At 33.3% G+C, this 26,219-nt stretch overlaps 1 protein-coding gene and 1 pseudogene across 9 annotated transcripts in view; one reads left to right on the forward strand and one right to left on the reverse strand.

Annotated features, from left to right (window-relative positions):
• The window catches only part of Ubr3 (ubiquitin protein ligase E3 component n-recognin 3), a 226,280-nt gene that overhangs the window by 79,661 nt on the left and 120,400 nt on the right, over positions 1 to 26,219 (forward strand). For all 9 annotated transcript variants that reach the window (XR_007350982.1, XM_048812453.1, XM_015479299.2 and 6 more), the window contains 9 exons: positions 9,167 to 9,253; positions 17,397 to 17,462; positions 17,555 to 17,644; positions 19,036 to 19,164; positions 19,756 to 19,808; positions 19,897 to 20,030; positions 20,542 to 20,627; positions 21,977 to 22,118; positions 24,059 to 24,155. Coding sequence is in view for 8 of the 9 variants with exons in the window: in XM_048812453.1 (XP_048668410.1) it covers positions 9,167 to 9,253; positions 17,397 to 17,462; positions 17,555 to 17,644; positions 19,036 to 19,164; positions 19,756 to 19,808; positions 19,897 to 20,030; positions 20,542 to 20,627; positions 21,977 to 22,118; positions 24,059 to 24,155 (884 nt within the window). In the remaining variant the exon portion in view is untranslated. The remainder of the gene's footprint in view (positions 1 to 9,166; positions 9,254 to 17,396; positions 17,463 to 17,554; positions 17,645 to 19,035; positions 19,165 to 19,755; positions 19,809 to 19,896; positions 20,031 to 20,541; positions 20,628 to 21,976; positions 22,119 to 24,058; positions 24,156 to 26,219) is intronic.
• LOC125619440 lies at positions 8,440 to 8,742 on the reverse strand (annotated as a pseudogene).

Genomic DNA, 26,219 nt, shown 5'->3' on the forward strand with positions numbered 1-26,219 from the left:
TTGGGAGTTGTTCTACCTTTCTTTTTCATGGAATAATTTGAGAAAGACTAGTGTTAGTTCTTCTTTAAAGGTATGGTAGAACTCCGTTGAGAATCCAGCTGGTTCTGAGCTTTTCTTTATTGGTAGGCTTTTAAGTGCTGTTTGTTTCATTACTTGATATTGGCCTGTTTAGGGCTTTTTTTTTTTTTTTTGTAGTTGTGGACGGACAGCATGCCTTTATTTATTTATTTTTATGTGGTGTTAAGGATCCAACCCAGTGCCTTACATGCTAGACAAGTGCTCTGCTGCTGAGCTATTACCCCAGCTACTGTTTAGGTTTTCTCTATTTTCCTGGTGCAATTTGGGCAGGTCATGTGTTAGAAATTTGTCAGTGCCTTCTAGATTTTGCAGTTTATTGGAGTATAAATTTTTAAAATAGTTTCTAATGATCATCTGGTTTTCAGGAATGTTTGTGGTAATATCTCATTTTTTTTATCTCTAATTTTGTTGATTTCGGTCTTCTCTCTTTTGGTTAGTTTGGCTAAGGGTTTATCAATCTTATTTATCTTTTTGAAGAACCAACTCTTGGTTCTATTGATACTGTGTATTGTTTGTTCATTCTCAATTTCATTAATTTTGGCGCTGATCTTTATTATTTTCTGTCTCCTACTGATACTCTGGAGTAGTTTTTTTTTTTTTTTTTTTTATACCAGGGATAGAACTGAAGGGTACTTAACTTCTGAGCCACATTCCCAACCCTTTTAAAATTTTTTAAATTTTGAGACAGGGTCTTGCTAAGCTTTGTAAGGCCTTGCTAACTTGCTGAGGCTGAGGCTTGCTTTGAACTTGTGATCCTCCTGCCTCAGCCTCCCAAGCCAATGGGATTACAGGCATGTGCCAACATGCCTGGCTTTTTCTTCTTTTTCTCAGGTCTTGAGGTGGAGCATAAGCTTATTTATTTGGAATCTCTCATTCTCTCTTTATTTACTGTAGGCACTCAATTTTGCAATGAATTTTCCTCTATTATTAGTATTAAAGTATTGCTTTAATACTATCCCAGAGATTTTGATATGTTATTCCTTTATTTTCATTTGTTGTTTCTGTGATTTTTTGATTATATTTCTCATTCCTTCTTTGATCCATTCTTTATTTAAAAGAGTAATGTTTAATCTCCATCTTTTTATGTGATTTCTATTATCTTTCTTGTTGTGGATTTTTCATTTCATTCCATTATGGTCTACTAGGATGCATGGAATTATACTGATTTTTTTGAGGGTGGTGTATTTTCTAAGACCTATAACCTAGAATATGGTCTATTTTGTGAAAGAGTCTATGAGCTGCTGAGAAGAAGGGGAAATTAAACTATTTTGCGATGAAATATTCTATAGGAGTCTATTAGGTATTTTGATTTATAGTATTTTTTATGTTGCATATATTTTTATTGATTTTATGCTTTGATGACCTGTCTTCTGGTGATAAGGGTGTGTTGAAATCACCCATTATTATTTTTTGGGTCTATCTAGGATTTAAAGTCAAGGAGTATTTTTTTTTTTTTAAATAATGCAACTGGATGAATTGATATTTGAGGTACATGTAAGGTCAGACAGTGGTGACCAAAAGGAGGCAGATTTAAAATGGCTGCTGAATGAGGCTTTATTGAGATTTCGCTCCCAGGCAAGACCCTTAGACCAAAAGGGTGGGTCTGAGGAGAAGCACACTGGGGCTCTACTGGACTGGAATTTTTATTGGGCTTAGAGCAGGAAAGGAGGGCTTGGGACAGGAAAAGGGGTTTTTAGAGTCCCATGTCCTACTGGAGTTGTTGGTGGTGGGGGGCTGGCTAAGATCCAGGATTGGTCAGGAGACCCCGCTGATTGACAGGTGGTTTTGTCAGCATCTGATTGGTGTTTCTGTGTCGCCCGGATTGCTTGGTGCTTTGTTCCTCAGCCATCTCCATCGACCTGACAGTATATATATATATGCTACTGTTTTATTTTCTTGTTAGATTGTTCCCTTTACCAGGATGTAATAGCCTTCTTTGTCACTTCTGATTAGTTTTTATTTGGAATTCAGCTTTGTCAGATATGAGAGTAACTATTCTAGCTTGTTTATGGACTCCATTTGTGTAGAATATTTTTTCCATCCTTTGGCCTTCAGCTGTGAATATCTTTGCCTATGAGATGAACACCTCTTGCAAATAGCGTATAGTTGAATCTTGTTTTTTGTTCCATTCTGCTAATCTATGTCTTTTAATTGGGAAGTTGAGACCATTTATATTCAGTGTTATTATGGATATGTGTTGTGATTTGCTGCCGTTTTGATTATTTTATTTTGTTTTGATTTTTGTTTAGAAGATTAGTCTTCTCTTGATTTTTATCTATTTGGGAATATTGAGGTTTTTTTTTTTTTTTTTCTTTCTTTCCAGGCTCTCCTTGATTTTAGTGTCTGAGTTCAGAATCAGAAGTTAGCCTTGTTGGTTTGCCTCTAAATATTTCTCTCTGGAAGCTTTTAATATTCTTTCCTTATTTTCTATGCTGGACATTTTGATTATGATGTCTTGGAGATTTCTTTTCTGATCAGGTCTATTTGGAGTTTTATATGTTTCCTGTATGTGAATGTCATTTCTGATATGGGGAAAATTTTTTTGTTATTATCTCATTGAAAATGTTCTTAATAACTTTAGCCTGTATCTCCATGTTCTCTTCTATCCCAGTGATTCTCAGGTTTGGTCTCTTGATGTTGTGCCAGAATTCTTGTATATTCTGGTCATGTTCTATCATTTTTTTCTTTTGTGGTATTTTGTCTACTCAATCATGTATTCTGTCTACAAGGCCTGAGGATCTATCTCAAGGTCTGAAGTTCTGTTTACATAATCTAATGTGTTAGTGATACTTTCAAGTGAATTTTAAAAAAATTTTTTTAAACATGTTGATGGACCTTTATTTTATTCATTTATTTATATGCAGTGCTGAGAATTGAACCCAGTGCCTCACACATGCTAGGCAAGTGCTCTACCACTGAGCCACAACCCCAGCACTCAAGTGAATTTTTAATTTAAGTCATTGTGTCTTTCATTTTCAGGAGTTCTGATTGACTTATTTTATTTATATATATATATATATATATATATATAAATTATTTATTTATTTTGGGTACCGGGCATTGAACTCAGAGGCACTTGATCACTGAGCCACATCCCCAGCCTTATTTTGTATTTTATTTAGAGACAGCATCTCTCATTGAGTTGCTTAGCAACTCGCCTTTCCTTTGCTGAGGCTGGCTTTTAATTCTCTTGATTGCCCTGTCTCAGACTCTCGAGCTGTTGGGATTACAGGTGTGCTTCACCCCTTCCGGCTTTCAGTATTTCTATTTCTTTAATGAAATGGCTTAGATCTTCTTTTACTTCATGGAATATTGTAATAATCAGTAATTTTTCCCCCTTCATTCAACATTTTAATAATCATTTTTTTAAAAAATAATCTTTCTCTGGAATTTCATCCATTTCCATATCTGTAGGATTCTTTGTTGGGGGATTATTAATTTTGTGCGGAGATTTGTTTTCCTGTTTCCTTATGTTGGGTATTAATTCAGGTGAATTCTCCATCCTCTTTTATATGTGTGTCCTTATATGTGTAATAGTTCTTATTTTATTCTAGGATTTCTCTCTGTTTTTGGTATATGAGTAGATGTTGACAGTTGGGGGAACCAGAAGTTCCCCTCTGATTGTTCCTTCTTGGAGCTTGGTTTTTGGTGTGGGGTATTTATCTCCCCAACTCTATGAGTTGAAGTAATGTTTAGTCTCAAGGGAGGCTAGATCATGTGTGGGGTAAGTTTGTCTGTTGTTTGGATTATGAACATTTCTCAGTAGCAGGATCTCTATAATCTTGAAGTGTCACAATCACTTTCCATCCCCTTTTAGAAGGAGGGTTAATCCAGGAATAATACTATTAAAGTTGGTAATAGATGTCCTTTTTTTTTTGGTACTTGGGAGTGAACCCAGGGAAGCTTAACTACTGAACTACATCCATAGCCCTTTTTATTTTTTGAGACAGGATCTCAATAAGTTACATAGAGCCTCTCCTCTTCAAGTTGCTGAGACTGGCTTTGAACTTGGGATTTTTCTGCCTTAGCCTCCTGAGATGCTGGGATTATAGCCATGTGCTAGTGCACCTGGCCAGACACAGAATTTTTATTTATTTATTTATTTATTTATTTATTTATTTAAGTTTTCAGCAGATACAACATCTTTGTTTGTATGTGGTGCTGAGGATCGAACCCGGGCCGCACGCATGCCAGGCGAGCGCGCTACCGCTTGAGCCACATCCCCAGCCCCCAGACATAGAGTTTTAAGATAGATGTCTGATATTTACTTTGACATCTGTAATCTTAATTGTCTCCTATATAGGAAAGGTGAGGTCAGCATTTAACATCAGTGACAGCAACACACAACTATGAACTAGATCAGGTATTTAACATCAGGTATCTAATATGTTGTCTACTGTATTAATAATTACATCAACATAAATAGGGTATGATTTACATAAACCATGTAATTGTATTAGTGCGATCTCAGTTTCTTAAGAAAAGGAAAACAGGTGGAAAGGTGAGAAAAAGTTTGAAATATTAAAAAAAATGCTATCAGAGGAAAAGGAGGTAGTTAGCAGATGTTGGCTCACTGAGAAACAGTTTTCCCGCTTTGTAAGTCAAATGCTGATGAGCTGCTGGAAAGTACATCCTTCCTCTAATGTGCTATCCTCTCTCTTCACAGAATATTTTTTATGGATCATTTCATTTGCATCTTTATAATAGTGCTGGGAGGCAAGTAGTAGTATGCCCATTTTTACTTTTGGAGAAACTGAGAATCATAAAATGTACATTTGCTAAAGGTCATAAAACTATTAAGTATAAGCCACCATTTTTTTTTTTTCCCAGGATTGGTATGGTGGTAATGGGAAGTTGGGAGACATACTCTGAATGTAAAAATATACTATAGAAATGGAATTAACTGGTCATCTTAAAATACTCTTGGTACCTACTTGTCCAATTGTTCTCCAAGTGGGTTGTACCAGTTCATACTTGTGCTAAGAGTGTAGAATGGAACACTGTTAACTCAAATCCTTGACATAATGGGAGAATATTTGGTGTTTTCTTCTTTCTTTTTTTTTAATCCATGAATTATTTGGCACTTTAATTTGGTTAAGACAGATTATTTATGGTAACTTATAAGTACAATTAAATTTTTTAAATTGAGAGTTGGGGAATAGAATGTATAAAATAATATTTCTATGAAGATGAATCTCATACAGAATACACTGAAACAGAGTGAGACTGTCAGCCTTGTGACCAGATAAGTGATGCTTGGTCTGGTTGGATACAGTAACAATAGTTGAGAACCTATATGATAATATTATGGAAGAATCAACAGGACATGGGACCAAGGGAGTAAACGAGAAGTAAAAAATGAACTTGAGGCCAGTACAGTGGTGCATGCCTATAATCCCAGCTGCTTATTAGGAGGATGAGACAGGATGATTGAGAGTTCAAAGCCAGCCTCAGCAACCTCAAGGCACTAAGCAACTCAGTGAGACCCTGTCTCTAAATAAAATACAAAGTAGGGCTGGGGGTATGGCTCAGTAGTTGAGTGCCCCTGAATTCAATCCCTGGTACCAAAAAAAAAAAAAAAAAAAAAAAAGGTGAGACTCAGTTTTTCTGTGTGTGTGTGTGAATAATTTACTTACATAGCCTATGAATTTAATGTGTTTGACACTACAGTTTTATTTTATTCATTGATGCCCCCCAAATACTTCAAAACAATTTTTAAAATTAGGATATAATTCATAAAAAAAATGCCATTTTAACCACTTTAAGCTATACAATTCAGTGGTTTCTAGTGTATTCCCAAAAGTGTGCAACCATTACCACTATTTTCATCATTTATATCACCCCCAAAAGAAACTTCATACTTCCCAATTCCAACTTCCTCTCATCCCCTGGAAACCATTTATCTACTTCTGTCTCTATGAATCTGCCTAATCAGGACATTTCATGGGTGGCCTCTTGTGTCTGGGTATTACTTAGTGTAATTTTTTTTAAATCTTTTTTTTTTTATTGATTTGTTAAAAAATAAATGACAGCGGAATGCATTACAATTCTTATTACACATATATAGCACAATTTTTCATATCTTTGGTTGTATATAAAGTATGTTGACACCAATTCGTGTCTTCATACATGTACTTTAGATAATGATGTCCATCACATTCCACCATCCTTGCTAACCTACTCTTCCCCTCCCCTTCCCTCCCACCCCTCTGCCCTATCTAGAGTTCCTCTATTCCTCCCGTGCTCCCCCTCCCTACCCAAGTATGAATCAGTCTCCTTATTTCAGAGAAAACATTTGGCATTTTTTTTGGGGGGATTGGCTGACTTCACTTAGCATTATCTTCTCCAACGCCATCCATTTACCTGAAAATGCTATGATTTTATTCTCTCTTATTGCTGAGTAAAATTTTATTGTGTATATATGCCACATTTTTTTTATCCATTCATGTACTGAAGTGCATCTGTGTTGGTTCTACAGTTTAGCTATTGTGAATTGTGCTGCTATAAACATTGATGTGTCTCTGTAGTACACTGATTTTAAGTCCTTTGGGTATAGACCGGGGAGAGGGATAGCTGGGTCAAATGGTGGTTCCATTCCCAGATTTCCAAGGAATCTCCATACTGCTTTCCATATTGGCTGCACCAATTTGCAGTTCCACCAGCAGTGTACGAGTACCTTTTTCCCCACATCCTCGCCAACACTTATTGTTGTTTGTCTTCATAATAGCTGCCATTCTGACTGGAGTGAGATGATATCTTAGAGTAGTTTTGATTTGCATTTCTCTAATTGCTAGAGGTGATGAACATTTTTTTCATATGTTTGTTGATTGATTGTATATCCTCTTCTGAGAAGTGTCTGTTCAGTTCCTTGGCCCATTTACTTAGTGTAATGTTTTGAAGGTTCAACTATATCGCAGCATTATCAACAATCCATTCCTTTTTATGGCTGAATAGTAGTCCATTATATGGATATTCCAGATTTTATTTGTCTATCAGTTGATAGACATTTGGATTTATTTTGCATTTTTGACTACTATGAATATAGCGTCTGTGAGCATTTGCATATAATTTTTATGTGAACATGTTTCCAGTTTTCTTAAGTATAGTATGTACCAGTGGAATGCTTATTTATATGGCAACTCTTACATTTAACTTGCTGAAGAATTGCCAAAGTATTTTTTTTAGCAGATGCACCATTTTATATTCTCATCAACAATGTATGAGTTTTCTAATTTCTCTACATTCTTGTTAACATATAGTTTTTATTTTACATTTTAAAAATTATGGTCATCCTAATGGGTATGAAGTGGGGTGTGTGTGTGTGTGTGTGTGTGTGTGTATTTGATACCAGGGATTGAACTCAGGGGCACTTGACTACTGAGCCACACCCCCAATCCTATTTTGTATTTTATTTAGAGGCAGGTTCTCACTGAGTTGCTTTGCACCTTGGCGTTGCTGAACTCTCAATCCTACTGTCTCAGCCTCCTCTGGGATTATAGGCATGTGCAACTGTGCCTGGCGTTTGGTTTTCGTTCACAGTTTTCCATGGTTTTAAACATATTTTCATGTACTAATTAACTATTTGTATATTTTCTTGGGAGAAATGTCTATTCAAATCCTTTCCCTATTATTTATTTATTTATGAGAGCCTTCTCTTGATTTATGTTTTCATTTAATTTAAAACTTTCTTATTTCAGTGGGTCCATTTTACCATAAAACATTTTAATTGCCTTTCATACTACCTTTATTTCTAATGGCTCATACCTATCATTTCTTCTTCCAAATTGTGTTGTAAGCCAAGATATCACAGGCTAATTACAGTATTCATGTTTTGCTTTCCTTTTTTAATTTTAAAAAATGTGCACTTTAACCATTTTTAGGTTTAAAGTTCAAAGTATATTCACATTGAGTAGTCATCACCGTTGGCTAGTTTCAGTACATTTTCATCAGCCCAAAAGAGACTCTCTGTCAATTAAACAATTACGTTTACCAATTTGTTTTTTTAAAATATTTTTTATTTATACATGGACACAATATCTTTGTTTATTTATCTTTATATGGTGCTGAGATCGAATCCAGTGCCTACATATTCGAGGCAAGTGCTCTGCCATTGAGCTACAACCCCAGCCCCATATTTACCAATTTGTACCATTATGGGGGTTTCTTAAAATAGAACCTAATTTGAGTCCATTTAAATTTTTTTTTATTTAACTGCAGGCTAAATTTACTTAAATCGGGACTGACAAAAAATATCCTGTCAGCCATCATGATCTGAATTCTGGTGTATGATAACAGTTAAATATGGTACACATTAAAAAGCCATGAGAAATTTCTGTTTTATGATAAATATGGCAGTGGCTATTATTTATTAGTAACTTTTTTGAGGTAAGTTATTAAGTCTGCTTTTCTCCTTTCTCCTTAATGCCAGTGAAGATAATTTTTGCTCCAGGGATGTACATTTTGGGATTCTCCAAATACTCCATCAGTGTATATCCTCTCTTTTCCTTTATTCTTATTGGTGGCTGAGTGAGAGAATCCAACAGCCTGACCTGTCTTCAGCCCAGACAGTTCATGGAGATTTGACACAGTTTTTGCTTGACTCCCTTTTCTCTCAGAGTGGCACCGGGAACACTTCTAAACAAAAATCTTCTTTCTTCTCACCATCATCCATTTTTAATTCACTCTCTTGTTGCTAGTGCACTGAAGGTTCCTGCTTGGAAGTCTAATGTCTTGCTTTCTCTCTTTATCAACTTTGACTCATTTTTAGGATATGTTATATAAAAGGAAGCAAAAATTGTATTCTTTAATTTTCATATTTGTCCTCACCCTCACTCCAAATCTCCTTTCTGAACCTTGGGCATGTAGGAGTGTGTATTTGTGTGTTTATGAAGAGGAATGGAATTGTCTTTTTTCTTTTCCTGTCATTATCTTTTGAAGGGATGATTTCTTGAAATGCCAAATATAATGGTTATCTTGAAAATATATACATTTTACCATATCTGCAATGTATACCGTTATCATGCATTAAATATAATTTGGTATTGAAATATTTACATTTACATATTGTAAAATTTACATATTATTTTAGGAAACTCAAGAATATACCCGAAATGTTGTAAGATATTGCCTTGAAGCCCTTCAAGACTGGTTTGATGCGATAAACTTCGTAGATGAGGTATGTATATTTTTGATATATGCAAAAGCATTTAAGAAAAATGTTAAATCTCCTTTCACATAAAAAATTATGAATTTTTTAATGGAATAAGGGAAAGAAGTCAGAATTAACATAATATTATTTCGCTTTAAAAGGGGTAAATTAAAAGGGGAGATTAGTTTTTGACGTTTAGAAAATTCCAGAATGTAGTATTTATGTCTGCTTCTTTCTTAGAACAGGCATGATTTCTTTTTATGTTATGTGTATGTGTGTCATTATTTCTCAGAAGTGAAGATTAATTTCAGTTGAAGAGATAAAAATGTCAGTGCAAATTTGAATAAGATAGGGGAGATAAAGAAAAATATATTACAACTTTTAGTTGGACAGTATTTTTTTTAGAGGTTGAAAAGATACACTTGAACAAAGGTAATTTTTATTAATAATAGAGAAGAGTTGGCACAGGACATTTTATGTGTGAATTGAATAAGTGATTACTTTCATTAGTCAAGTTTACCAGGAGCCCTTTTTATTCATCTTATGAAGTAGGGTCAGAATATGTTACATACAGAGAAACAAATATGTTTAGACAGCACTGCCCCTCACCTCCCAATCTCCTTTCCGAACCTTGGGCAGGTAGGGGTGTGTATATTTGTGTTTATGGAGAGGAGTAGAATTGTCTTTCTTTTTTTCTTTTTTAAATTTTGACACAATCACAAATTTATTTGGAAGTTGATAGTGGAAATAGGTTTCTTTTCTAGAATCATTGAACAGTTAATTTTTTGACTTGACACCCTATGACTTCCAAGCACTTTAGTGTATATTTCCTACAAAGATATGTTCTCCTATAACCAGACTACAACTGTAAAATTCAGTACTATATTATTATCATCTAATCACTTATATTTTAGCAGTTGTTCAGTGATGTCCTTTATAGCAAAAGAATTTGGTTCAGAATCAAATTTTACAATTTGATTTCCTGCCTCTAGTCTCTGGTCTCCTTCTGGAATACTTTCTCAGTTTTTCTTTTCCTTCCTTCCTTCTCTTTCTTCTTCTTCTTCTTCCTTCTTTTTTTTTTTCACTTGTATCTAGGATTGAATCCAGGGGCACTTTACCATTGAGCTATATCTCGTCAGTCCTCTTTTTAATTTTTTTTTTCTTTTAGTTGTAGTTGGACACAATACCTTTATTTTATTTATTTATTTATTTATTTATTTATTTATTTATTTATTTATTTATTTTTATGTGGTGCTGAGGATCGAACCCAGTACCTCACATGTGCTAGGTGAGTGCTCTACCGCTGAGCCACAACCCCAGCCCCTCAGTCCTTTTTTAATTTAATTTATTTTTTTTTTTTTTGACACTCAGGACTGAATCCAACGGTGCTTAACCACCGTGCCACAACCCCCTTTCTAATATTTTATTTGGACACAGGGTCTTGCTGAATTGCTTAGGACCTTATTAAATTGCTGAGGCTGGCTTTGAACTCACAATTCTCCTGCCCAAGCCTCCCAAGCTGCCGGGATTACAGGAGTGTGCCACTGTGTCTGGCCCTTTTTTAATTTTTTAAACTTTGAGACAGGCTCTTGCTAAATTGCTTAGGGTCTTGCTAAAGTTGCTGAGACTGGGCCCAAATTTGCAATTATCCTGCCTCAGCCCCCCAAGTCACCGGGAATACAGCTGTGCACCATCATGCCTATCCGGAACTGTGACATTTTAAAGCATGTAGATCAATCATTTTGTAGAATGTTCCTCAGTTTGGGTTTGTCTCATGATTAGATTCAGATTATATATCATTTTTAGAAATATGACATAGTGAAGTTGTAGTCTTTTAATTGTAACTGGTAACTTATGATTTATGTTAGTCCTGATGATGTTCTCTTTGATCACTTGATTAGAATAATGCTTGGTAGCCTTCGTCAGCATGAGGTTACCTTTTCTATTACTGTAATTATTTTATTTAATGGTTTTTAATCCATTAGTATTATTATTTAATGCTCAAATTCTTTTAGATTTGGCCAGAAAAAACCCATTCAAGTTGGTTTCTGGGTCCGTTTGCTTGTTTCACAATTCTTTGAGTAATTCCATGCTTTATGTCACAAGATGTTTCAAGCTCACACTATAGATTCTATAACCCATTTCTGGAATAAGTAATTTATTTAAGGTTACCTGGTGACTTTTAGTGGAGAACAATATTTAAAAGCAAAAACTGGGTGCTAGATGTGCTCATTATTATTGGAGTGTTAGTCTTCTCAGGCTCTCATAGTAAGCCCCGGTTAGGAGTATGGTGTATATTATGTATACACACACATACATATATATTTACTTCTATATTTATTTTTCTATGTGCAGTAAATGTTATGAATTCAAACTGATACTTTATATCACTTTTTTGTTTGTTTTGGTATTAGGGATTCATCTAAGGGTTTTATTCATGCTAGATAAATAATCTATCGCTGAGCCCTCAAGCAGATATTTTAAATTTCAAAGGTGTGGGGAGGCTATACTTCATGGTAGGGTGGTTGCCTAGAAATGCACAAGACCCTGGGTTTAATCCCCAGTACCCACCCCACAGTAAGCTAAATAAATAAATAGAAAATAAAATTCTACTATAAAACCATAGACCTTTTTCTATTTATGCCCCAGCAATAAGAAACCTCACTTCCATCATCATGTATTCTCTCCTGGGGGTGTCTTATGACTTTATGACTATTCAGGTCTTACTTCCTATGCCAGGCCATACTCCCTATGTTAATTAGCACCCCACCTCCCTTTTCATTCTAAGCAACCTCTGACATCTCAAGCCCTCTTCCTTTGCCCACATAGTTGTTCTGAACTTGGGCTCTGATGTCCCTCTTCAGGCTCCTCACTTATTCTGTCTATTTTGCCTGCCTGCAAAATATGCGTGTTTTGTCCTGCCCACTCTTAGCCTCCCAGTGGCATTAAGAGTATATTGTTTCGGAAGGAAAGAGCCCTCTTTATCTTTTACTCTGATCCTTCCTGCCCCAAATTACATTATCTTCCACCCTGATCCACCCTTCGTCTAATATTTGTGTTTACTCTTAACCTTCAGCATGGATGATCTGGATTTTGTCCTTTTGGATTCTGAGTCTCTCTTTATCAGATTACCTTGATTCTTGCCCTTCAGTAATTGTTGCTCTTTAAGTTTAAACTTTGTTTATTTCGGTAATAATGAGTGAATCTCCCTAGAACACTGTCTAGTTTCTAGAGAGCTTTATCCTTCTTTTAGCCTTCTGTATTCTTTATCCCTCTGCAGGATTAATCCCTCAGCTGAATTTTTGACTTTTTTCAACCCAGTTCTTACTGGTATTTGCAACTTTAGAAACTATTGTTGAAATGGCAATAACACTGAGACAATAGGAAGATTGAAGTGGGGGAAAGTTATATTATACACAGGATTATGTAGTAAATGACATGAAGTTAATTCATAGTTGGATTCAAGAGTGGAGTTAAGGATAATTAGAATCATTTGTGATATACAGTGTATCTGAATTCAAGGAAATAGTACATTTTTCACACAAATATTTTTAGGAAGATATTGAATGTAATAAAGAATTTAAATTGAATTTTAACAGAAGAGAAAATAAACATAGAACACAAGAGATCAAAAAATGAATTCTGTTTTTATATAATGTTTAAAAGCTTTTATTATCTCTCATTTGTAGGTATGTAGTGTAGATACAGAGATATTAAATGACTTGCCTATAGTTATGTAGTAAATTACTAGTGGTCTTGGATCTAAACCTCATATTTCTCAATTGTTTGTTTAATAGTGTTTCAGGTATGCCAGTTTTTGAGAACAAGAAGGTTGGCATGTGAATTGTAGCTCTGCTATATACAGTTCAGTTAGCTATGTGACCTTAAACACATTTTTAAAAATTTTGTTTTTTATGTGTATGTTTTTTTAAAAATCTTTTTAACATTGCTCAGTTCATTTTTCTTATCTATTATCATAATACTAACCAATGAGGATTGACTAAGAGACATATTACATGTATGATAATTATTAGTTCTTCTGTCCTTGTGGGTGGATGTCAGAAGTTATTATAGTTAAGACAGTAAAGATTAAGCAAAAATATATATTGAACTCAATAAGCTGAATCAAGTAATTATATAGAAACAGGATAAAGTAAATTTTCCTATAAGGCAGACCATTTAAGAAACTTCAAACGTGAATATTATGTGGGGTGGTGATTATGAGTATGTAGCAGAGACGTGTGACTGGAGTCCTCTGATAGAAGGATATTAGAACATTTGTTTAGCAAGTATTTATTTAATGTTTGCTTTTTTGTAAACAGTTGGAGACAGTGATGAAGCAGACCCTGATTTAAGTATGTGGAACATAAGTAAATGGTTAATTTGATTTGTGTTTATGTGAAGTTGTGAGCAGGTATTGTGGGAACAACAGAAGGGAGCTTCTGATTTACCTTGTAGGACTCAATAGCAAAGTCTTAAAGATATGTTAATTCAGGGGTGGGGTGGGAAGAAGGGCTATATAGCATTCAAGGCAGAGCAATAGCATAAACTAAGGAACAAAAGTGCTCTATATGTGTAACAAGAATTGTAATGCATTCTGCTGTCATTTTTTTAAAAAAATCAATAAAAATGGGGCTGGGGATGTGGCTCAAGCGGTAGCGCGCTCGCCTGGCATGCGTGCGGCCCAGGTTCGATCCTCAGCACCACATGCAAACAAAGATGTTGTGTCTGCCGAAAACTAGAAAATAAATATTAAAAAATCCTCTCTCTCTCTCTCTCTCTCTTTCTCATTCTCTCTCTCTCTCTCTTTAAAAAAATCAATAAAAATTAGACAAAAAAAAAGGAACAAAATTGTGGTGACTTAGGCAGCACTGCTTATGGTACATAACTTTACGTGACATGAGATGAAACTGGGAAGGTAAGCTTTGTCTTCTCAGAATTTGGAAGGTTAGGGTTGGGGTTGTGGCTCAGAGGTAGATCACTCACCTACCATGTGTGAGGCCCTGGGTTCGATCATCAGCACCACATGAAAATAAAATAAAGACATTGTTTCCACCTATAAGTCAAAAATAGATTATAATAAAAAAAAAGTTTTTGGAAGGTTATCACAAGGCTAAAACATTAAGGAGTCACTAAAAGATTGTGAGCTGAAGTTCAATATTGAATTAATATTTTATTAAGACTACTTTCTGTCAGCATACACAGGTTTAACTAGAGAGAAGTTATGTTAGTCAAAGGATTCGTTTGAATGGAAAGATAATTTGAAGCAGCTTAAGTTAAAGGAAGGATAATTTATAATGAGTGCATAGGGATGTCTCAGGGATCTTAGGGCCTCTGGAGCTCAGGAATGGGTTGGAATGATGTATAGAAATACCTCTTTTGCCTTTTCTTTGCTACATGCATCTGCTTCATTTTTTCCTCCCTCTCTGCTTCCATGTTCATGTGGTGAAATATTGTCTTCTTACATTTGCCTAATGTTGCAATTTCAGGCATATTCTAAGGCTGTTTTGTGAATGTCTCTAGGTCCCAGTTCCAAACTGTTTTAAGAGTGAGGGAAACTCATTATTCTGGTTGAATTGGGTGTCTTCTGCCTGTTTTGAGTTCAGTCAAATGTGGCTATTATAAATTTGACTTTCAGTCCCCAATCCCTGTATGTGTGGTCATGGAGACCGGGTAAAGGGGGTGTGGATATGTTTTGAAGAAGATGGAATGGATGGTCATGAGTGAAATAGACACCACAACAGATGTCTTACAGAGGGTAAGAGTAGAAGCAGGAGCTACTGCTGAAATCTAGGCATGAAACATTGAGAGCCTAAGCTAAGGTTGATTAGATGCAGTGTAGAAAGAAGAGAAAGTGGATTTGTGAGATACTTTAAAAATCAAATAATCATAATTTGATGCCTTGAGGAGGAGGTTTTTGAGAAGGAAGGAGTCTACTTTTTAGATTGTTATTACAGAGAATCTGGAGAAGAGACATTAAGTAGGATTGAGTTTTAGGGCAAAGATGCTGAGTTTGGTTTGGACACTGTATTTATAAACCCTGTGGTATATTAAGTGTTGATTTCAATAGACACTTGATTGTGATTTCTGCTGAGACTTGGAAATTATCTGGGTAGGTTTAGTGGTGAAAGCTTTGAATCTGGATAAAGTCATCTGTAACAAGAACAGTAGGAAATGGAAAATGGAATTCAGGGACCACCCAGTATATATACTAGGGGTGAAAGAAAAGGAATTTATCAAGTGACCAATCTGACAAAGAGGGAGCATGAAATTTAACACTACAGAAAAATATGTTTACAATATGCTAAACCCCTCAAAGATAAAATAGAGTCCATGGTTTACTAGTTCACAGCAGTGTGTATTAAGTACTGTGTCATTTTATTTCTTTCTTATAATCATTCTATTGTTTATTATTCCCACTTTACAGGCCAGGCAACTTATTAGGCACAGAGAAATTAAGTTGCTTGCTTATAGTTTTGTGGCTCTAGGTGGTAGAGTTAGGGTTTGAATGCATACAGATGAGGCCTTAAGAGCATTCTTAATGACTATGCCTAAATGCCTTTAAAGAAAATTTTGGGAAATTCTGGTTTAACTAGTTAGTTTAGAATGTGTTACTAAAATAATTATGATAATTAAGGGCAAATTTTTCTTTAAAAGAACACTTTTTAAATATCCTTCACATTTTGAAGAGCATGTTATTCTCATTAGTTTTAACAAAGATAATAATTTCATATTATGACTCTTTATAACGTATATAATGTTATTTTATTGACACAATGTTCTGGATTTTTTTTTTTTTTTGGTACTGGGAATTGAACCCAGAGGCAGTTTACCACTGAGCCATATTCCAAGACCTTTTTATTTTTAATTTCAAGACAGAGTCTCACTAAGTTGCTGAGGCTGGCCTTGAACTTAAGATCCTCTTGCCTCAGCCTTCCAAATTGCTGAGATTACAGGTGTGTGCCACTGTATCTGGCTCTGGATAAAACTTTTTTAAAATAGGAAAATACTTGCTGAAAATTGATAAAAGCATTAAGAACAAATAATACCTTTTTAATTTTTCTTATTTGTATAAGAATGAAAAGTATGGTGTGCTTTTGCCCTTTAGTGATATCATGATCCATTGGAGTCACAGATTTAAAATAAAAACTTTATAATATTCACAGGCTGCCAAAGATTATTGACATATTATTTATCAAGTTTTGTTATGGAGGCTGATGTGTTTGACCTATATAGGGGTTGACCTGTACAAGGAGTGTCTCACCCAGCTGGTGAATAAGGAATCAAGGATACCCTGCATCTGTACTTCAGTTTAGAGTTATCTAGTCCATCTTTCCTTCTCCCCTCCCCTCCCCTCCCCTCCCCTCNAGGTACTGAGGATTTAACCCAGGGCAATTGGCAACTAAGCCACATCCCTAGCCTTATTTTGTATTTTATTTAGGGACAGAGTCTCACTGAGTTGCTTAGCACCTCACTTTTGCTGAAGCTGGCTTTTAACTTGTGATCCTCCTGTCTTAGCCTCCTTAGCCACTGGGATTATAGGTGTGAGCCATTGTGCCCAGCTGTCTGGTCCACTTAACACTCTGTATAGCAGTGAGGTCCAGACTAGCTCCTCATTTTACCAGTTTTAAGCTTTAGGAAGTGACTTATATTTTCTAAGCTTGAATCCTCTATTGTTGAGTTGAAATATCAATAGTTCCTATTCTATAGGATTCTTGTGAGAATTAAATGAGGTATTGTGGGTAAAGTTATTAGCATGGTGACGTAACACATAATAAGTGCTCAATGAATATTAATTGAGTATATTATTCTTATTACTATCAAGTTTATAATGCATGTAATTGAAGAGTCCCTAAATGGACTAATGTAGAAGGTAATCTGTTCCATTTCATTTTTATAATGATTATTTGCTTTAGCTTAGGTTAGAAAAAAATCTGTGATAGATGCTTCAGAAATTTCAAAGATGAGTAATATATACTTTCTGTTAAGGACTTAGGTGTTTAAAATTGTAATAATTCTAACTGTAGTGATTTTTAAAGCAATAACTTCTAAAATTTTAAGTTTTGATAAAATTTAGGGATAAATTCAGTGAAAGTATGATTTTAACACTTTAAACCTTCTTAGAACTTCTTTTAAACATTCTTTGACTTGAGGATTTTGTTCATTCCAGCCAGCACCTAACCAAGTCACTTTTCATCTGCCTCTACATCGTTACTATGCTATGTTTTTGAGTAAGGTAAGACTCCCATTAAACAAATTTGTTTTGTTTTAAAGTTGTTATTTTTGGAGAAATATTGAATTACTATTTTTTTTCTAAATAATTTTTAGGCTGTAAAATGTCAAGAACTAGATTTGGATTCTGTTTTACCAGATCAGGAGATGTTAATGAAACTAATGATTCACCCACTCCAAATTCAAGTATGTATTCAAAATTTTAAATAGTTTTGAATTGGATTTTTGTGCTAAGTGATGCTTTTCTTATTTTGTTAGTGTACCTTTATCATTGTTACTATAGCCACAATGTTTGAAAACATGAAAAAAAATGAATTCTTGTGTTTTTGCCTAATTCAGGTGTTTTTAAAATTTATTTTATGAGATGTAGCTTTAATTTCCCTAGGAGTTCTTTTCACTATATTTAACTACAGAGGAATTTAAACATATTTACCATTGTTTTGGAAGTCATGGGACCCAATAGGTTCTAGCTTTTGGGATTCCTAACATTTTATTTTCTTCACAGTTTGGGGAAATTTCCTCACTGGCCTTCAGTTTCCTCATCTGTAAAATGAGATGAGAAAGAAGAAAGAAGTATTAGCTTTAGTAAGCAATAAGTTTTCTTTGAGTTCTCACACTATAATTTTCTGGGCCAGTCTTTTATATACATTAGAGGGACTTGCATCTCAATTTATTTTTCCTAGCTATTGTAGATTGTTAATCATTGAATTTCAACTCTAGGGGTTAGGAACAGGTAAAAGGTGATGTTATGACTGATTAGTTTTAGTAAACATTAGAAATAAATATATGAGGAGTTTTGATAAAGTTTAGGAATAAATTCAGTGAAAGTATGTTTTTGACACTTTAAGACCTTCTTAGAACTTCTTTTAGACATTCTTTGACTTGAGGATTTTGTGTATTCTAGCCAGCACCTAACCAAGTCATATAAGAAATATAAGAAAGAAAATTTATTCTAATATCCTTTTATAAAAACCTCCAGTTATTTGGAAGATGAGTTGTTCAAAGGTTGAGTTAGGTTGAATTAAAGATGTAGGTTGTATTAGTTGATTTTTAAATAGCCAAGTTTCTTTTATGCTCATTCCATTGTGTTTCTCTGAGCTTCATGTATGTGTGCATTTTTTGAGGGAGAAATTAAGTGAAACTGAACATTAACTTCTCATGAAAGATTTCAGTGAAAATATTACAAATATATCTAGAAGTCATCTTTGAAAACTAACTCACATATAAGCTCCAAAAAAGGTGGCTATATAAAACATAATATTTATTTTAAAAAATTAAAAATATGTATTTGGGCTAAATATCTTTTTATCCAACAACTTTTTTTTGCAGGGGGGGGGGGTTGTTTTTGTTTTCTGCCAGTACTAGACATGGAACCTAAGGCCTTGCACATTCTAGGCAAGCTCTGTGCCACTGAGCTGCATCCTCAGCCTTTAAACTGAATATCTTTAACCTTAGAATGCCAGGTTTATATTATGATTAAGTCATAAAATATTTAAGAATGATTATTTAATGTGATTTTATAAAGATTGAATTTATGTGATTTATTCTCTAAAGTACTTATTTTTTTATTTTATTAGGCAAGTCTTGCTGAAATCCACAGCAATATGTGGGTACGAAATGGCTTGCAAATCAAAGGACAAGCCATGACTTATGTCCAGTCTCATTTTTGTAATTCCATGATAGATCCTGACATTTACTTATTACAGGTAAAGTCAACTTGATAATAATATTGTGTTTTGAAGTGTCTAATTTATACCTGTGGAATTTTAATTTATAAAGGTAACAGAGTGATGACATGGAGAGGGCAGTACCAATGAAAGAAGTTATTACTTACATTTTTAAGGAAAGAGTTCATACCATACCACATGGGGCCACAAAGGAAAGCATCAGGTTTTGGTCAGGAGGTAGAGGCAGGAGTGAGAGGATCTAAGCCAGTGCCTTGTTTTGGTTTCTGCAGGAAAGATAAGGCAGGGCAGGGGAAACAGTTTAGACTTGAATAGTTTGAATAATTCTGGTGGTTTTGTGGCATAGTGACTGTACTTGACTTGTATGTATTCAGCTCTGGGTTGTTTAGGGGAAAACCTGTGTTGGTGTGTAAGTTAGATAACGTGGGTTGGATGGCTTACATGAGGTATGTTATCAAGTAAGGTCTTACTATGTTTAGGAATTATCCTTGGGAGGGGCACTCTCTTCCAGGTCAATAATTCCCCGCATTCCACAATGTCAAAACAGGGAAAAAAGAGTAAGAAGTAAACAGTATATTAAGATATAAAGCTTTTTCTTTTTTTTTTTTAAAGGTTTGTGCTTCTAGACTTGACCCAGATTATTTTATATCATCTGTCTTTGAACGGTAAGCATACTTTTATTAAAAAAATTTAGAATATAGGTTAATTTTGTTTTAACTTCTAAAAATTTATCTCAAATATTTATTTTTATAGATTTAAAGTGGTAGATTTATTGACAATGGCATCGCAACATCAAAATACAGTACTTGATGCAGAGCATGAAAGATCGATGCTAGAAGGAGCTCTTACATTTCTTGTGATTCTTTTGAGTCTTCGTTTACATTTAGGTAAAAACTACTAGTATTAGCAACACTTAAATTATTAACTATTTTATTCCCTTTCCTTCCTTCTCCATGTGGTAATAATCAGCTTATGGAAAAAGGAAAGGATACAGATATGTTTAAACATACTTTCAAACTCTTGATATGTTGTACAATTGATATATCTTTTAGAATAGCCTTTAAAAAATTCCTTTGGGGTCTGGGATTGTAACTCAGTGGTCCAGTGCTTACCTAACACATGTGAGGCACTGGGTTTGCTCCTCAGCACCACATAAAAATAAATAAATAAAGTAAAGGTATTGTGTCCATCTACAACTAAAAATATTTTAAAAAATTCTTTGGTTAAGGAACTCCTTTGATTTGCAAATAGCAGGGTAGTTAAAATAGTTAAATTTGGGGCTTTGCATCCTTTACTCTTAATTTGAAGCATATTATATTTGGTAAAACATCTGGGTAAAATGTTTATTTTTTTATTATTTACATTCAGATTTATTAATTCTATTTTTAATAATTTTAGGAATGTCTGATGATGAGATTCTCAGGGCAGAGATGGTAGCCCAGCTATGTATGAACGACAGGACACATAGTTCATTGTTGGACCTCATATCCTTTTAAAATGTTTAATGTTCTGTTAGTTGTATTTAAAATAAAAATTATTTTTATGAATTAAAGATATATTAGTATTTTAATTAAAAATGCTTTTTTTGGAGTTGAAAAATGATATAGGAAAAGAAGGATGCCATTTGTTTGCTCAAGTATTTGTTCAGGGATGGTGACAGGTATTTTTAACCTATTATTACCTCTTAGGAGTCTTTCCTTAGTCTTTAGGATGGACCTTGGGGATAGTGGTTCTTGACTCTCCAGGAACTAACATTCTAGAATAGCATTAGGAAGCTGCATATTTTTTTAAAAGGTAGATAGTTAGCTTCATCAGTGTAGCCAGGCTGGAATTCTAGTTCACAGTGGCTTACTTTGTAATTAACCATTACCAGGGTTTCAAACATTCTGACTTTTTTTTGGATTGTTGTTAGAATTCAGTCTTGAAAAAGAAAAAAGATTTTCAAATCTGTATATTCTTGTCCTCAAACCAGAAATTTATGGTTGTTTGCATAGGACTGAGTATACAATTGGTACTTTTTTTTTTTTTTTTTTTAGTTAATGAACATTTAGACAAAGATTATAATATTATTTTGTGAGGAAAATATTTGACTAAATTTAGTATTTTATCTTATGATTTTGTCTGGAAGAATTGATTGAAATTTTGGTTTTGTGAAATGATGCTTCCTTAGAATACTTATTTGATTTCCTTGATTTTCATAAGCAACATCAACTTGATATTTGAATGATTTCATTCATCCATTGTAGACTGTGTATGTATCAGTACTAGTTCAGGGCAAAAACATTTTTTGTAACTTTGAATTTAAGAAAAATTATATACTTTAATATGAAACAAAAAGAGAATCTTTGTGTTTTACTGCTTTCCTTCTTTGATTAAACTTGCTTTTCATCTTTTTTCTTTGGGAAAATTTTGTGTTTTTGGAAAAATAATCTCTTTGCTCATAAAAATATTGGTTAATATTTATAACATATTCTTTCTGGTTTCTAAGGAAAGGTATAATATTTGCAAAATGATGAAAATGGAGATCAATTAGATTTTTTTTCTCACTCTTTGAAATTTGATGAATTTATTTGGGAGGAAATATACCTGGGAACTACTTCATCATGCAGTTTACTAGTTGGCTCCTAGATTTAAAATATTAAAAAAAGAAATCACAATTAATAAAAATAAGTTATTATTGGAATGCTATGTAGCCCTCTTGTGGCCAATTTTATATATTGCAGCCAGTTATTCCCCATTGGAGTAAAATTAATTAGGAAACTAGAGTATTTTGGAAAGGCTGTGAAGCTGGCTTTTTTGGATGAATTTTTTTTTTTCTTGACACATACATTATATTCCAGAAAATCCCAACCCCAAAAGTGGCATTATCCCAGGCAGTTACAGCTTTGAATCAGTTTTATCAGCTGTAGCTGATTTTAAGGCTCCTGTTTTTGAACCTGGAGGTTCTATGCAACAAGGCATGTATACTCCCAAAGGTATGTTTATATAGTATGTATATACATAAATTCCGTCAATTATCAATTCTCTGGAGGTAAATTCTTTTATGCACTGAAAGGAAATGTTCACCTTTTATTGATTCAGTTTTGTTTTTCTTCTCTCAGCTTTCTTACGAAATTTGTGTATTTTATGGTAAAGAGTAATATTGTTTCCATTTATTTACAAATTTTTGGTTTTATGTTATAATCAGGCTTCTTAGATGACTCTTAAATTATAAAAGGAACTTTAGATATGAACTCTTTTTATAAGTGACCATAACCAAAATGAACCAGAAATTATAAAATAAAAGTATATACTTAAAAATATCTTGAGTGTTTTCTAATTATTTTGAAATTTTTCTTAGTTCCCAATTTTTAGTTTGAAACAGTTCAAATTAAAATCTATATAGAATGCTGATGAAATTGGCAAATTTGAACCTATATAAATATAGAAACTCTTTATTTACATGACTGGTTTTCTAAGGTTTTTCCGCTAGATTCACAGATGATATGCTTGACAAGAGCTAGAGAGGTTAAGTTCTGATTCAGTGTTTTCTTTTCTTTTTTTTTTTTTTTTTAACTTTCAGATTTTTGTTTATGTTAAAATTTTGAAGGGAGTAGCAGTTATGTGCTCCTCAACATTCATTTTCTAAGTGAAAAAGCAAACTTTTTTTGAAGTTTTACATAGTATATACTGTATTTGGCGAAGCAGCAGAAAAGCCTTATAGTGAATTTTTTCAGAGTATACAAGAAACAAGAAGATTCTAGAGTCTGTGGTTGGAATGTATTCCATTAAAGAAAAAGCAGTAGTTATTTATAATAAAGAACTCTGTGTCACACATTTAAGTGGATTCAGGAATAAAGTAGCATTCTGGTGTAGAGCAGTGCTTATGAAAGTGCAATATGTATATTACCTTTGCCAGCCTCATTTGCAGCCATTGTTAAAGACACAGGTTCCTGTATCTCATCCCCTATCTGCTTTCATCAGAATCTCTGGGGAAGAAACCTGAGAAACTGCTTTTTAAACATGCTGTGTAGATGGTTATTAAGCCCACTTGAGTTTGAGACAAATTAGGGACAATGGTTAATAGTGTTAGAAAGTTGAAATTAGTTTAAGCTCTATGTCATGTTTTCAAATGTTAAGAATTTTGTTAGATAGGATGAAAGGAAAAACAATCTTAACCAGGAAAAAGATACTCTCAAGGAAATGATTTCTGAAATTATTATTTTCTTACATGAGTTAACTTTCTTTTTTAAACTTCACCTCATCCTAAACATGATGAGGTTATTAGTGAGGTTATAGATTTTTATTGGCAGCTTGCAATTTTCATATACACTTTAAAAATAATTACATAATTATTAAAATAAAAGCCTTTATACAGTTAACATTTGAAATCATCTTATATCCCACCAGTAGTACACATAAAACATATGGGACAATGGTTCATAATTATACAGAAGGTAAGGAGAAAACTATTAATTTTAGCAAAGGGACAGAAAATCTTTTATTAACAAAAAAGATAGATAAAATAAGAGTCTTGAAAATCAATAGCTCATTAACATTTTAATCTGATTTCATGGTTTTACCTTTGGGCACTTTTTAAGGTCTTTCTTACTTTCTAATAGGCATCTTACAAACAACAACAACAACAACAACAACAACAACAACAAATGAACTAAACTTTTATGGTGGGGCATTGTTATATTGCAAAACTTTTGCTCACTAGTATTTGTAGAGCTTAAGAGAACATAATGCTGAAATTGTGATTTTTGACTTAGAAAACTAATTATAACATCAAGTTTATTAAGGCAAATATAGTAAAATTGATCTATTTCATTTTTTAAAATTTAAAATATACTTAACAAATGTAAGAAATCATTAAAAATTGACTTTATTTCTAAGAAATCAGTGTTCTGTTTCTACTTTTTTTGAAAAATAGCTGAAGTCTGGGATCAGGAGTTTGACCCTGTCATGGTCATTCTTCGAACAGTTTACCGTAGAGATGTGCAGTCTGCAATGGACAGATATACAGCATTGTAAGTCCATCAAATTGATTAGTCTCACAGTGGAATATTTTGTGTTTATCTGAAAAGATTTCAATTATAACCCATATAATATATTCTCATTGAAGTATACTCTCAAATCTTAGAGAAGAAAAAATTTGAAGATTAAAAAAAAATCAGACTGAGATTATGTTCTCAATGTTTGATGTTAATCTGTTCAATTTATAGAACATGATTAGTAAATAAAAATATTACATATTTAGTTGAGTTTTGATTAGTAGATTTTGAGGTGTAGTTTTATGTTGTTCTACTTTTGAACCAGTAGAGGAGGCACAAGTTAAGAAAATAAAATTGACATCAGAGATGATGATAGTTGTCTATGAAAAAGTGTGAAAATATTGCTATGTGTTTGACAACTGAGAAAACAGATAAAGCAAAATATATTTTACTTATACATTTTTAAAATAAAAGTTTAAAATGATGACTGCAGAAAATAAAAATTTGAAGAATATCTTTTTCAAATTTGATTTTATACTTTATTATAAACTGTAGACTATTTTTAATGTATTATTTCTACCTCTTTTTAAATCTTAGTAGTTAATATTATTGCTCAACATCAGTGTCTTTTATCTGTACTTTTCTAAAGCTTAAGGTAAACATTTTTAAAAACAAGTTTAAAATTATGCAAATGTCTTTGATCTTGAGGAAATATTCAGATAACTATCAAAGTATCATCATAGATACTATATGTAATTGAAACTTCTCCTTTGCCAAGATTTGCAGTAATAGATATATGTTGAATTTCACAGACAACTAATCTGAAGAAAATTGTGGATTGTGGAATTTTAGTGTGCTCCCCTTCCCTCTAAACAAAATAAGAAAACCTAACAAAACAAAGCAGAAACAAAACTCAGCTTAGCCATCAACATCTCTCTTTGCCTTTTCTAAAACCCTTTGGGGAAGTTGTCTGAGTTCTCTCTTCTCTGCTCTCTTAGCCACTTCTTTTTATTCTTTTTTATGTGGTTTGTTAATAATCTATTTGCTTCTAGGCTTTTACTAAATTCTTAAATCTTTGAGGGAAGTTATATCTCAGCACTGGCACATAGTAGGCATTTAGAGTTTATTTGCTGAGCGAAATAAATTTAAATAATATGAATGGAAAAATGAGTGGGAGGGTGCTTTTGTGTTGAATACCTAAAGTAGATTTCAAAAATGCCTAAAGTGGACTTCATAAACTTCTCAAGTTGTTCTGCCTTTTTTTCAGGTTGTTGTTGTTGATTAGTCATTTTGAATATATAAATATAAAGCAAATTTAATATTATCTTTTACTTTGTAGCTAACAGAAATTTGAACTGGGTTTGGGCTGAAACTTCCAGCGCTTTGAAGGAATCATTAAATTATTAATATAAACAATTTTAAAGGAAAAATTTTATTTAACAATACCCATTTATTTATTGTTTATTATATGCCAGGCACTCTGAAAGGAAGACAGAGTTTTATCTTTTATATTTTACTTAGCAAACTTTTCATTTCGTTCTGAGCAGTTTCTTTCTTTCGTGTAGAGTAGTGTTTCTCAAATAGTGACAATTTTTGTCTCCCAGGAAACTCCAGCATTGCCTGAAGAATGGTAGAGTTGCTGCAGACATCTGGTAGAGGATAGGTCTACTCCACAACCAACCTTGCCTTAAATGTCATTAGTGCTAATATAGTTTAGATGTATATTGTGTTTAGAGGAATTCTGTGCTTTCTAATCTGTTTTGTATTATTAGTTGTTAAAATCTATATCATATTTTGATTTATAGCTACTTTACATAATCAGATAAAACTATATCCCCAAAGATGTTTTTAGTCCTTATTTTCTATGTTGTTCTTTGTGATTCTTATTTCTCTCAGTTCCCTCAATTAGGCCTTTGAGTTCTTGTTCAAATTTTTTTTTTTGGTAATTTCTTAGAAGTGTTCTGTTTCTTAGCAGTTTGGACATCTGTTATTTTTTTAAAGAATTGTGTATTGAAAGCAATAAAAATAGATGACAAAATATATTAACCTTTTAAATTCTATGTGAAAACCATTATATTCATCTGACAACATTTTATTTAC

Source organism: Marmota marmota, unplaced genomic scaffold (assembly GCF_001458135.2).
Source record: "Marmota marmota marmota unplaced genomic scaffold, marMar, whole genome shotgun sequence".
Taxonomy (NCBI): domain Eukaryota; kingdom Metazoa; phylum Chordata; class Mammalia; order Rodentia; family Sciuridae; genus Marmota; species Marmota marmota.